The sequence below is a fragment of the Pollachius pollachius genome (genome assembly GCF_949987615.1).
Source record: "Pollachius pollachius genome assembly, chromosome: 12".
In the NCBI taxonomy this organism is placed as follows: Eukaryota; Metazoa; Chordata; class Actinopteri; order Gadiformes; family Gadidae; genus Pollachius; species Pollachius pollachius.
In genome coordinates, this window is record NC_136945.1 from 9,841,532 (window position 1) to 9,856,148 (window position 14,617).

A 14,617-nucleotide genomic window follows, 5' to 3' on the forward strand; every position below is an offset into this window, starting at 1 on the left:
GGCAGTTGCATGCATGATCAAAACGCAAGCAACAAACAAACATGACAGCAGCAGCAGACTCATGTCTCACGTCACTTGTAATTGGGACAGATTAAAGACGAGGCTCTTCTATATCCACAGCATCATAAGCGCCCAAGGCAAGGGCGAGGAGGAGACGAGCAAGAAAAAAGGCAAGGATGAAGTCATAATCTCTGCGGCCACATGCATTTTTTTCCAAAGTCACTCATCTTACGAGCCTCCGAGAAATATTTGTGTCATAAAGTGCTTGTGATAACATGGAGGACGACAGGGCCCTAAGTGTTCTCTCTATGTCTCTTTATTTATTCAACAGGCATAAATGGGGCCTTGATACGAATATAGAGCCATTCTGGTCGGCGGTGGATGCAAAGGCCACAGATTGCTCCTCTGCCTGCCCTAAATCCAACTCATGGAGCAGCACTCTGCTATATTAAGAATGGGGAAGAGAGAAGGACAGTCATGCCACCCTACGGGCTCTGGCTGAAAGTATAAAGTTGACCTCATGGGTCAAAGCTTTATCTCTCTTAGCGAAAGCTCTTTGCTTCTGTATTGTCGTGAGATTAACAATGCACAAAAGAGTAATGGATCCACTACTAGTGTATATATATATCAAGTATTTTGTAGCACTATGCAATACTATATTACACTATACGAATCATACCTGTACAACACTTCACAGTGGTAGCACTACTACTAGCCCCAGAATGGGGCTCTTTTTTGTTCACACAGAAGACGCAATATGGTTTTATAAATGATTTATATGTTTAGAAGAATAACACAATACCAATGAAACAAGGAGAGTGATATTCTGAAAACAGATTTAATTTACAAAGAGTCAGTGACAGTTTTACAGCGTGTATGTAACACAGAATCAACAACATGTAGGGGCTCACAGAACCCCAATGGAAATCACTATTATTATTAATTACATACATTTTTATACAAAACACTGTGATAGATTGACCTCTCAGACGGTGCCTCGCGCCTTAAGAAGTCTCTTGTGTCTGCGTCCTCCTTAAACAAACTTCCAATTTGGGATTAGTTAGGAGGTTGGTTGACCTGAATACGGTGACCAACACCATATGGAATGGCTGGCCAAGACAATTGAAAAGATGCTCCCAGGATGACCAAAGTCCTGTTTGTACAAAGGGTTGTTTTTGGACATAATATGTAAGTGATTCTAATAAACGTAATGGGAATTAAGATTGTCACTGCGAAACTGTGGTCCACTAGATGCTAGGCTAATGGCTTGTTCAATGAGGCATTATCATCGGTTACCCTGAGGGAATTTGTGAGGGATTTGTCGTTATTCGTCACGTCTTCCAGAACCTGATATCTGTGTTTAAAAAGGAAGAGAAGTTACACCGAAGAAGATTGAAGGTAAACATTGTATTCATTATGATATAACAAAATCAAGAGGTTGACTAATAAAATCACTGTTTAGATACAAGTCGTGTGGTGAATGGCTTACTGTACTGAACTGTACTGTGTACGTTACTCTTGTGTTACTGTCATGTGATGTTTTATTTGTGTCATATGGAGAAAAAAACAACAACGTTTACTCTGGAATCATGCAATCCGTAAAGATCGAGTGTCTTATTGCTGCTCTGTGGGGTAAATGGCAGACACCGTAAGTGCACAATGTTCTGTACATCTCAGAAAACACGAATAGCTGGTTACCTGCCTGGGCCAACTGCCTGGAGGCGAAGATTTACAATACTGTTGGGCCCTGGTATACTGCCATTACTGTGTGTGTGTGTGTGTGTGTGTGTGAGTATGCAAATAAGCAACATCTTGAGCATAGTACGTTACTTTCCCCTCCCAGAAACGTTGAGCTCAACAGGCACCTCGGACCTGTAGTGCGTCTCCTTGGAGAGTCTGGGTGTTGAGCTCCACATAATGAGCGTGCAGCAGATGGCCGTCGTACAGTCAGCATGTCTCTCTCCCTTTCAATGACTTTGGTGCCCCTGTCTCATCTGTCCCATCATAACACCCCCTCCCCCGCCTCCCCCACCCTTCTCTTTTTATAATACACCCCTGCCCCTGCCGGGACTGACCGTTGACGCACGGTGTGCCATGTCTGGAGATTGACCGAGGGGTTCTGGCCTGTCGCGCGGGCACAACATGTTCTGACTCAAGCCAGTAACATGCGATGATCCAGGCAAGATCAACAGGGAGTGTCAGTTGTCCCGTGTGTGTGTGTGTGTGTGTGTGTGTGTGTGTGTGTGTGTGTGTGTGTGTGTGTGTACTTATGGCAGTGTCCTGTGTTGTGCTGGCTTCCATCCATTCCCTGAGCCTAGTGAATGGAACATGAAATGGCTATGGGTGGGACCTGTTTACAAACCACGGTCCCTAAACCTCTCTTCCCCCCATGGGGTGCTGGAGGGGGGGAACACCTCAATTTATTGACTGTGTTTTAGATAAAAGATACATTGAGTTTATAATAAAAAAAAAAGTTCATGCAGCTCAAGGAATTGTTGCTTTTTTGCTGCACTCATTGATATGAGATGAATCAAGGAGGAGATAAAAAGATATCGGGTAGATGTGAGAAATGTCACGGTTTCTGAAGTGGATGCACAAATGTCAAAAGGCTTTATCATGATGAAGCGCAGTGCCGATTGCCTCTGCAGACATTCTGATATGGGAGTCAGATGTTGTGTTTTTGAACTAGCTGTAGGAAAGTAAATCATGCATGCAGAGGCGTGAGGATGAATGATAACAATAATCTCCATCCTGTATTATTGTATTTTGTTCATTTGCTATCTCTTTTAGACAGACGCATGCACACACACACACACACACACACACACACACACACACACGCACACGCACACATACACGCACGCATGCATGCATGCACACACCACCAACATTGAGGTTTGAGTTTTAGGATTGTCAGACAAAACTGGAAATGTGTGTGTCTGTTTGTGTGTGGGTGTCAAGTTCAGGAAAAAGTGTCCGTATGTGGGTCAGTGTCTCTGCTTCTTCTGCAGCCGTGTCCTCGCGGCAGCAGCAGCTGTTGCCAGTCTGGTGGCCACACGGCTCCTGTTCTGGGACCGCGCTCAGACCCACACAGCTGTGTTGTGGTCAAACAGGGGCTGCGTCCTCTCCAACCGGCCCTCTGCCGTTTTCCGGTCCAAGTAAATCCCCGAGAAGGTCGGGGGGTGCTGTTGGTGGAGCTGCTGTCGAGGCTGGCACTGACCCTTCTCCAGGCCGGACCCCTGGAGGCCAGGCCTGCCTTTGCCCTGCTGCTGCTGTCCCGCGGCCCAGAAGGGCAGGTAGAAGCTCCCCCTGGCGCTGCTCTTGGGAGCCGCCTTCTTGGGCCTCTTGGAGAGGTCTCCCTCCGGGTGCTCCGGGGCCACCCAGCCGGGCCTCTCCTTGAGCAGCTTGTCCCGGTCGGGCCGCACGCTGCGCAGGAACTTCTTGAAGATGTTGGTGGTCAGCGAGAACTTCTTGGAGATCTCCTGGGACTTGCTGAGGCGGAGCGGGTGGGCCGGGCTGTCGGGCCGGTCCGGCCACTGGTCCGTGATCCTCTCGCCCCTCCTCTTCCTCGTCTCCTCCAGCTCCTCCTCCGCCGCCTCTTCCTCGCCCCTCTCCAGCTCGGGCAGGTCCAGCCAGTTGCCCACCAGGTCGGCGAAGACGTTGTCCCCCAGCACCAGGGGCTGCCGGTTGCGCCGCTGGCTCATGAGCGAGGAGGTCCAGTCGCTGGAGTCGTCCATGCTGTCCTGGGAGTAGTCGCTGTCCAGTGAGGGCCCCTCCCGGGACAGGCTGTAGAGGATGCTGGGTAGGTCCAGCGCCTGGGAGCGCCGGGGGGCCGACGGGTGGGGGGTGGGCTCCGGCGGAGGGTTGCCCACCGTGGGGCCGCAGAAGTCCACCTGAGGGGCTGTGTACCCCGACCACCTCCTGGGAACCGCCTCGGGCTCGCTTCTTTGGCTCCTCTGGGGGCTCTCGGTGCCCTCGCTGCTGCTGCTCCCCAGGCTGGAGCTGGAGGAGATGGAGCTCCGCTGACGGGGCCGGCTCCCCGTGTCGTTGCCCTGGCTGCTGCTGCTGACTCGGCTGTCGAGCGACGGCCTGGGACTCAGCACGAGGCCCACGCAGGGGAAAAGACTGACCTCCTCAGGCGGAGTTGGGCTTTGACAAGGGACTGCGGGGTTCTCACCCACGGGGGGTTGGGCTGCTGGCGGTGCGACGGGAGGGGCGGACGTGGGTGGCGGGGGGCCTCGGTTAATGGGCCGTCCTGAAATGTCGAGGCTTTCTAACGCGGTCTGGACCTGGAGGAGCTTGAGTTCCTGGAGGGCGCCCATCATGGAGTTCATCTGAGCGTGGAGGCCATCTCCCGCTTCTTTCATGGACACCTGCAGGGACAAGATCAAAGAGTCAGCAGAAAGGAGACACAATGGGAATAAAGAGGAAAGAAGAGGTTTAAATCTCAGGTTGAGGGATAAGTGTGATGAGAAGATATGGAAAAAAAAGAGGAGAAATAGGGAGAGAGATGTGAGATAAAACAGAGGGACATTTTATATTAGTTTTGATTGAAAAGAAGAGCACGGCTCCGAATCTGAAGTCCTATCTAATCCGTCACACTTGACAATCTCTCTCTCTCTCTCTCCCTGTCACCCTTATTCTTTCCCCCTCTCTCTCTCTCTCTCTCTCTCTCTCTCTCCCTCTCTCTCTCTCTCTCTCTCTCTCCTCTCTCTCTCTCTCTCTCTCTCTCTCTCTCTCTCTCCCCCTCTCCCTCTCTCTCTCTCTCTCTCTCTCTCTCTCTCTCTCTCTCTCTCTCTCTCTCTCTCCCTCTCCCTCTACCTTGAATTTTGGCTCTGGGACAAATCCAATTACACAAGAGTGACTTGCTGTATCAAAGACCAAAGACTTCCAATGAATGAATCAATGTATCAATGCAAAAAAAAAGGAAAGGAAGGCAAAAGGAAGTGTGTGTGTGTGTGTGTGTGTGTGTGTGTGTGTGTGTGTGTGTGTGTGTGTGTGTGTGTGTGTGTGGGGGGGGGGGGGTAGGGTTTCACCATTAGCGGACTGACTGAGTAAGCAGTGAGCCTCGTCTCCCCTCTGAAAGCCAACACTGAATCTGCTTTGACATCTTTTGTGCTTTCCAGGCCACGACACGATTGGGTTTAATTACATGTCATGTGACCTAGTTTTGAATGACAGGCCAGGCCAGGCCAGGCCCCCCATATGTTGCCCCTAAGATGTGAGAGGATCCAAGTCTGTGGCAGCTGTAGGTCAGACCATGTATGAACGCTTCCATCTCCCTCTATGGAACTCCCTTTTAATTTTGCCTTATCTTTAACCCTTATCTATAAACATATTTTTTGTGTGTCTCACATTGCTGCTCACTCATTTACTCACTCTCTCTCTATCTTTCCTCCCAGCTATTTTTTTCAGCGATTACACTTTCCCTTGCTTATCTCGCTCCTGCACTTTTCTTTAATTCATCTTCTCCTCCTCCTACACCTACTCCTCCAACATTCGTGTCTCTCTGGGGATTGGCTGGGATCTGGTCATGTGACCCCTGAGCCAACCGTTTCCTCCTGGAGGCTGACAGGAAGAGGCCCAGAGGCAACGCTCTGACCTGTGTCTTAACTTGTTAAACGAAATCCCTGTAGGCGATTATTTTATTAGATAGGAAGACGTTTACCGCTTTAAAAAAACAAATGGTATTCAAACCGTGCCTCATGAGGTTATCTGGGCCGAGAGCAGAAAAAACATCTGTGGGAAGATGAAAAGTGCAACCAAGCAGGAGAATGTCTGAATGTAGGCGCTGGATTATTTGTTCAACCGGTGAAGCCAAACAAGGTTAAGGCGATTTAGATATTGAAGCAAAAATGGCAAGTTAAGATTACAAGGATGATGCCAATTTTTAAACAACATCTGAGTCACTGCATCCAAAGTGTCAAACGCCTACGCTGATCGGATTGTCAACACCAAGCATCAAGTCATTTCAGTCCTGTCGAAATGACACAAATCTGAGGGCAGTGTCAAGCCCCATGACAACTTCCTAAAGACTCATTACCACAGCTCCGATCCTGTTAAAATCCCATCCGGATTGTCGGTTATCAAAATGATCTGAATGTAAATAACCTTACCTTGCGTAAACGTGTCAAAATAATGCAGAGAGTAGTGTGAGTATATAGTCCCCGTCTGATCCTCTATTGTCAATGTTTTGGTTTTCACTGTACCCCAATCCCTGTCCTTTCACCTTTCAGACAGATCCTACTGTCTCTTTTTATGTCCCTCCCTCCAATGTGGAGGGGTGGGGGGGACCCCAGAGTACTCGACAGCCAATCAGCACTGGCCGTCTAGACTGTATAATCCCAAACAGTGGGGTTCGGGGGGTCACTCAGGCGGAAATGTGAAGGACAATGTGGGAGGAAGAGTGGAGTAACGGGGAAGGTGGCAGAGGGGGTGATGGTGAGAGTCAAGCCAACAGCCAACAGCCGTGCTTTGGGAGGGAGGGGGGATGGTGGGGGTATAGCCAGACGGATTGGAGAGGATCCGGGGTAAGGGGCTAAGAAGGGGGGTGGGTGGGGGACATATGAATCATGCAGCCATATGTTGAGATGTCCACCATAGATTGGATTGTTGATGGACTTAATTATAGATGAAACCATAAGAACACATGGGAGGAGGAAAAGAAAGGGAGAAGATGGAGGGAGGGAGGGAGGGAGGGAGAGAGGGAGAGGGAGGCTTTAGAGGGGTTATTTGGTGTAATAACACCCGGCAGTGATAGTGAATGTGCTGTAGTTGTGTCTGTGTGGGAAGGGGGGGGGGGGGTAAATCCCTAGTGGGAACAATATCTCTAAGACAAATGTGATTGACAGAGTATCTCTAAAGAACACAGCTCTCTAAGAGCTGTGAGAAGCGATCCCTGCCCCCCCCCTCCCTTCATACAGTGGAGTATTTGGTTTGTATTGAATTCTTTCAAAATGAAAACCCCCTACCAAATATTGTTGTGTCTACAGTAGCAAAGACATATTCGTGGTATTAAAAATATGAGGGTTCAGAAATATGATATTATGGAGTTCGTCTGAGACACAAGAAAAATAAAAAACAGGTGGAATATTAACATCAAATACTTCGATACCATGACTCGGTATAAAGGTAAAGCTAAAGCTTTCTTAAGAAATACATCAATATTTAAAATCGCACCAGTTGCGTGAGTGTACAAGTGTCAGGCTGTTATCCATTGTGTGATGTGTGCATTGCGTTTTAGCCCTCGCTGGTCCATATGGAAAGGTATAGGTTCAGTGAAGCATCACTGACAGCCCTTCAGATCTCCTAATGAGCCTATCAGTGCATGCGCTAGAAACGAAAGCGCCTCTTTGTTCCCCTTGCCATAGCTCTCCTAAAAGTGGCTGTGGAGGTGTGTGTAATTAGCCCCATCAGGTTCGCTCATGTCTGGGGTGCCTTACACATACTGCTGCCTTCATTATGTATAATTGGCTGTACCCTGGCAGAGAGGGCATGATTATGGTTTACCTTTGCCTGCTTAACTTAACCGTGCAGCCACATCAAAGTTCAATGAGTGGATGATACTGCGCCGGGTGTGGTTGGGTTATGTTAGCATTTTTGGCATCTTTTGACTTGTCTCGTTCTTGGTTTATGAAGTGTTTGTTGTGGTGTTGATACAGATATTTGAGATACCGGCGATACTTAAGGTAGCTAGAAAAAGGCAATGCACATTTTTCATATTTGTTAAGTGAAATCTAATCTGAGAAAGGTTCCTGGGGTTCACATGCATAAACCAGGCGAAACCTGTGTGTGCCTGCTGACTGGAACACCAGCGCTCCACTTCCACACGCCACTTCTCCATTGTCCCTGTAAGACCGCAGCAAGCCATTGGGTTACTAAGAGCACACTGTGAGTCCTTCCCCTCCGTCTCACACGCAAGATTCATAATTAATTGAGTGCTTTGTGAAACACTCAATTCACTAGAGAGCAAATGAGTGGGTTAGCAGGAGTTTTTTGTGTTTCCCAGCGACATAAAGGCTTTGGGGTTTGAATCCCAAAGTCCACAGTCCTCGATACCTGACCCCACCTACTAAACTCATCTCCTCGAGTCATGTTGGATAAAAGCATAATCTAAAGGACAAAAAAAGGAAATTGTAAAGCCAAAAGCTATTTGAAGAATGTACTCTTAAATTCTTTATAATTAACTTGTATACTCATTGCCAGCTCAAGGCAAACTGTGTCACCTAAATCGACCAACCTTTAAATGTTCCCCTGTGGCAGCTAGATACTGCAACGACAACGTTGTACATGAAACTTGACTTCCCCAAGGCAGATCCGAGTTTAGGCCCAGATGTTGGTACAGTTTACCACAGAGTTTGGGGTTCTGCATTCTCAGTCGCTGTGCATCAAGCTCAGGCCTAATTAAGAGCAGGATACAGCTGTGACAGTCCACAGCAAAGCCCCTGGAGGTCTTACTCAGGGTAAATGAGGGAAAAACACATGTCACTCTGGCCTGGTTTAAAACAGGGAAACCCTTGAAAAAACTGCTTCCATCGTTGGGAACCGCTGTAAGGAAAACATTGACTAACTCTCCATCTTGCAATAGGCATTAGAGACTCTTTCCTTCTTGTGGTATTTTCTGGCCTCAGCAAATCAAACACCAAGCAATCTATTTTATGGAGGTGGCTCATTAGGCCAAGCAAATACACTTTTGATGTAAGAAAGAGATTGAATAATGTTATTTATATAGAGGACCCCTCAGATGGCCCTTGCTTAAACTAACTGATGTGGCAATGGCAACAGGACAGATATAATTGGCAATTATACACTGAAAGCGGCAACATTTGGGAACAAAAGCTGGCAGACCTTCATCAGTGTTGGAACCAGACTCATTAGCAAGATAAAGCACACCGCTCATTGGTGGTGTCACTCCTCTGTTTCGTCAAACCTTGTAGAAACACTAAATGAAAATGTGAGCGTTTGTACCCATTTTACAATCATATCAATACATAATACAGTCAATATTTTACATTGTGTCTGTTGTGGTTAGAATCAGCCTTTTTGTCTTGAGTACCATGCTTTAGCAACACAGGCTTTAAACGCCAGAGCTTAAACAACAGTTAAAGATGGGGAAAAGGATGGTTTACTATGAGAAAGCAATGCTTTCAATGTGTTTCAAACGGTTGACCCTATAAAAGGCAGTTGAGCAGGACCTGAAACAACCAGCAAGTCTCCTGCTTTATGAGGGAATTCGGAGCGAGGCCATGTTGTTGATCCCAGTTTTATTAGCAGTGTGTTAGGGTGTAGGGTGTAGGGTGGGTGTTGCTATGGGGCAGAGGGGCCAAGGTTATCAGACCTCTTCCTGTTCAGCAGCGGCCGGTTGGTAACAGCCAGCCTATAACTAACCCCCCATCAGCCCATCATAAAAAAAGACACGATCAATGGTGGTCTGTACGTGTGTGTGTGTTTGTGTGAGGGTCAAGGGCAGGAATAGGGGGGGAGGGGGCTCTGTCCTCAGGGGTACATAGAGGGTCTCTGTGGCTCTGGACCGCTGCACACGGGGCTAATGAGACAACAACAACCAACACATGACTGTGGAAGGCCTGCTCAACAACTCTCCATACATACAGGCCTTTAATGAGCGCCCCCGGCCCACAATCACCCCAGTGAGTGATGCAGTGCGGGTCATAATGTGCTTCTTGAACACTCGCACACGCTTGAGAATCAGATGATATGTTAACATGCAGAGTCCATGTTAGGTGACCGCCTGTTTAATGCGTTGCCCCACCAGTAACATGGGCTTTAGTGGAATGAGGACTTGATCATTTTAATGACTCGCCTCATAACTTGACGTGTTCATAACTTAATAATGATTATAGGCTGCTGTCCAGCACTGGCTGTTATTCACTGATCAGGGGTGGCTTAATAGCTAGCTGCCTCAACGGAGCACATTCTACGCTGCGCTGAGAAGCACAGATGGGGATGAGTGCAGCCTTGATCAGAGACCATATCATCGTCATTGGCACATTACGTTCAGTGATGGGCAGGATGCAACCATGACTCACGCTCATCTTCGTCACAGCCTGACGTGATGACACAGACAGATTGGCTCCGAGTGCGGTTGGCGTTGGTAAACCTTAAGGCTCGGCAGAGCACAGACCCGGAGCTGCTTGTCACCACAGCAATACTGAGATGTATTCAAGAGAAATTAATCAACCACTTATTACTCTGTTTCCTGTGTTTTCCTCTATGTCTCTATATATCTATATATCTTGTACCACTATGGCATCTTGGCCATTAGCAAAAATGTGTTGTTTCCATTTGATAGACTTATGTGTAAATCTGCCAAATATGGCCTCTGAGGAATCTTGTGTTTTAAAAAAAAAAAGACAAAATGAACATACATTCACATACTACCTACTGTTACTACTATATGACATGAACATGGTTATGATGACACCAAAGTTGCAAGTCAATTTGGTTTAATTATAGACTGACATGATGAATGTCGTAACAAAATTACAATAGTACATGTCTGTTCATGATTCCTCAAGACTTATGTCAAAACGAGTCCCGGACGAGTCATGCATGTTTAAATGGGGACTAACATGTTGACCTTTAAAAGGTTATCTCAGACACAATTTTCATACAACACAGTGCTTGATAGCCGCTATTAAGAGCCGGGGCCAATTTTAGCCCGGAGGAAGGAAGGGCTGCAGAATGGCACTCTGAAAGGCAAGCATGAAAACGGGCGAGGTGCATTGTAATCCGATCCACGGGCTTTGTTCCCAAAACATTTTTCTTTTCTTTTCCATAAGCCCGGAAGATATTAAGGAATAAAAACAGCACGTACGGTATCGCACACAAAACCTGTCAGACACGTCGCCCTTTCCAACGTTGCCTCGCCTTCCCCCACCATGCCACTCATAATCCCTCCATCCAAGCCCCATCCACCCCATCAACCCCAGTGCTGGGTGTTGGATTCCAGAGTCACGGTTCCGTTTGAAATGGGTTCAGGTGTACCCAAAAAGAAGAAAGAGCGCGTGCCAGTGGGATTAGTCACGTCGGCTCCCACATCCAATGGTTTTCGACTTTTTGGGAGGGACACGATCCTGAGTGTTAATAGTGAATGCACACACGACATCTCAAGGGTATGTGTGTGTGTGTGTGTGTGTGTGTGTGTGTGTGTGTGTGTGTGTGTGTGTGTGTGTATGTGTGTGAGTATTGGGGGTCCTTAGTTTCCCAGCCGGGGAAGAGAAGGCTTATCTGTTCCTTTTGACAAATCCCTTTTCTTGTGGTATGAATGGTGACTCATCATGAAGATGAAAACTGTGTCGAGGCACTGATATTCCCTAGAGATTTGCCTCCGGCGCGTCGTAATAAGGGCCACTGGACGTTGAAATTCAAGATTTCAGGCCAAAAAAAACATGCTTATGACGATTTTTTATCAAACACAGAATACATGGCAGATTCTGAAAGCCTATCTCGTCAAGAGTAGTCATTCTGTGTCAGAAGCACAGCTCAGATGTTGACAGAATGATTCTTTTACACTGGGTCGGGTCAGAGGTCAAATGCTCAGCATGACCTGTTACTACCCCACACAGACTGAACCCTCCGGACCCCCGACACTCAGTGCTGACAGGTTCAGAAAGCAGAACGCTGCTCCCACGGGTTCAGTTTTAATTGCCTCTTTTAGCACATTGCCACTTTGTTTGGTAAGGTCATTATCATAAGATTATAATATAATAGTAGTAGTAATAGCAGCAGTAGTACTTGTATTATGTATGTCCCAGTACAGTTTATAATGCTTATCATGTTTTACACATAACAGATTAAAGGAACACTTAGAATATCCCATTTTACTGGCCTCTTTGATGTCAGTGAGGCCAGGCTCAAACATCTCCAATGCTGAAAGTGAAATGTCCATTTCCACTTTTGGTGGATGATTACATTTCAGAAATGATTAAAATACGTTATCATCCTCTATGCATTGATGTCTGCTCATGTTTGAAGACTCTCTGTTGCAGAGGCTGCCTGTTGAGTATTCTTGAGTGAACTCTGGAGATAAGTCAAGTGAACAATAAAAGTGAGGTGGACCTTGGCCGAGACCTCCCTGGGTCTTCATAGGAGGAAGACACGGCAGCAGCTTGTGTACCACATGGTTGTGATCAGAGGGGGAGAGTGTCTGATCCCCTTCTGCATCCGCTTGCAAGGGTTCATCCTGTTGGGTCCCCAGACCTCAGCTGACACTCTGACTGTTCTACCTCCAAACTGATATGGCAACTCCAAGTATAACATAACAAGTGCTGCTTCTAGCATGTGCTCTTCTGCACCACATCACACTCTGTGGCAGTTGTCAGACCTGCTCTTGGCTGATTTGGAGCGTAGCATGGAGGGACACAGCGCTGATCGCGTTGCCAGTCATTCAGCCAAAGCTAGCGCTAGCTGTTTTACTGTGGGCGCCGTAGCCAGGAAGAGAAACACACAGTCTGCTTTGAAGTGGAGTCCAACAGAAGTCTGTGGCAGTTGAGACCCATTTGAAATCGGGTGTACACAGTCTAAGATGCAATATTGATGCTGTAAGATTTTGGTGCAATGCTTTATTGTTTTACTTTCAAAAAGAGAAATTGTGGTACTTTTATAAGGATTTAAGCATTTGATCACCAATAGGTATTTAGAAAAAATAAACATTGCATATTGCATGTTTTGCATTGGCATATTTGTTGTTTTGGGAGATTATTGTCTTAAGGTCATTAAGTATAAATTAACATCTGCCCCACATGTGAGGGAGGAGGGTGGCAAGTGTACACATGCCACAACTCTGCTACATAGAGTAATGGAAGTACAAACATCTCTACAACAGCACAGCCTACTCTTACCAATTGAATGTTCCCCTTTAACCTGAGATTTTACACGGAACACAACATATCCCTCCTGCATGCATGTCTACATTGGATGGGTTTGAATTGTTTCTGGATCACGTTGTGCGCGTCTGTTTGGAAATGTGCATCAATAGCCTACCGGAAAAAAACAAGGCAGTCGCAAAAACAATAAAGAGCTCACTACAAATTTGATTATACGATCGGAATATAAGAAACAACATGAAAACCTACCAGCTCTTGCTTCAGACGTCTCAGACACGCGTCCATGTTTTTGCGTTCGGGTTTGGAGAGCTGTTGTTCCATTTTCAGATGTTTAAAAAAATAATCAATCAAAACGCGTATCTAATCGCTCTTCAAACATGCTCAAAATACTTATCTTTGAGCTTTAAAACTATGATACAGAAAACAAAAACATCATCATTATTGGATGGAGAAATCAATTTGGAAAAACATATTCAGCTCTGGAATGTGCGCGTTTTTGTCCAGACGCGAATCCTGCAGTGAACACTGACGCGATGTCGCCTCTTCCAAATTGTTTACTCCAGAAAATGCCAAGGAGGTACCATTAGATGCGATGAGACAGTGGGGCCTGAGTCCGTCCGCTTCTCTGAGTGGTCTCTCCTTAATATAATATAGCCTATTGCAGTGAGCCTGTTTTCTCTCTCTCTCTCCCCTTTTCTCATTCAAGAGTAGCGCTTACGTTGCCCGTCCGATCTCCACCAATCAGCGTGCCTTTCCCCATATCCTCTGCCTTGTTCAAACTAGGAAGAGCTGGAGATACATATATTTATTCGCCGCGAATAAACATAATAAATATTGCTTTCGACTTTTTTTTACTCGTTTTCTGCTTGATTATGAAATTGCCTTCCTGAGCATTCGACTGGAGCAACATCATGTGACTCCGGATTAGTCCGTAGGAATATTTTCAAAAAGCAATGCATACTTGATAGACCTGTCAAATTCATTCTAAATTAAATCTGCAGCTATAAGCTGTATTGCATATCGTGGTTTGCGCCGACGCTATAAGTGGGCATTAAGGAGGATAGTTATTTCTATATTTTTAAGTGAACAACAACACAGTAAGAAAAACATCATAGTCTATATATATTAATAAATGTGCTATCAAACCTGCAATTTTACCTGGCCGTAGAGGGGATTTGTCTGATACAGTCGACGTCTCGTGAAATTAGCCACCAGTAGTTATATCTAAACCACCAGGACCCATAATAAGATTCAAGAACACATTGTGCCCAGAAAGGAAACACCTGAGTTGGAGGCTTTTGTTTTGTGACCCGGATGCAATAGTTAGCCAGCAAAGGAAGGAAGAGGCCCATTGGACAGGACTAGGGTTTATTTCGAAACTATGGGAAACAATGTCTATCAATAGTCTTTTTTTTCCACTATATCCACCTTAATTGTCTATCAAGTTGGTGTGTGTGTATTAACCGACGTAAGTCACTTTGGATAAAAGCGTCTGCTAAATGCCCTAATTGAAATTGAAATTTAAGTTGGTTAACTGTGTAACAAGATGAAGATGAAGCCTCTCTACAAATTCAGCTTGAGTCAAAAACGAACCTGATGTTGCTGATGCACCCCGGTGTATGAGAGAGTGTGGTGTGTGCGTCTGTGTCTGCCTGCGTGTGTGCAGCACTTTTCTGTGGCTAGTATTGTTTGCAGACAGAGAGACATAGACATTAAGGGCGAAAATGCAACTGTTTAGAGCCAATGTATGAATCAGATAAACAAAAGCCAAG

General features: G+C 46.3%; 1 protein-coding gene across 1 annotated transcript; it reads right to left on the minus strand.

The window, feature by feature from the left end:
- Nucleotides 1-3,080: 3,080 nt before the first annotated feature.
- inka2 (inka box actin regulator 2) lies at nucleotides 3,081-13,166 on the minus strand (the record flags this gene model as incomplete). Its single annotated transcript, XM_079747636.1, has 2 exons — nucleotides 3,081-4,373; nucleotides 13,095-13,166. The coding sequence occupies 2 exons, from the start codon at nucleotides 13,164-13,166 to the stop codon at nucleotides 3,081-3,083; spliced, it is 1,365 nt and encodes a 454-aa protein (XP_079603762.1).
- Nucleotides 13,167-14,617: the final 1,451 nt, after the last annotated feature.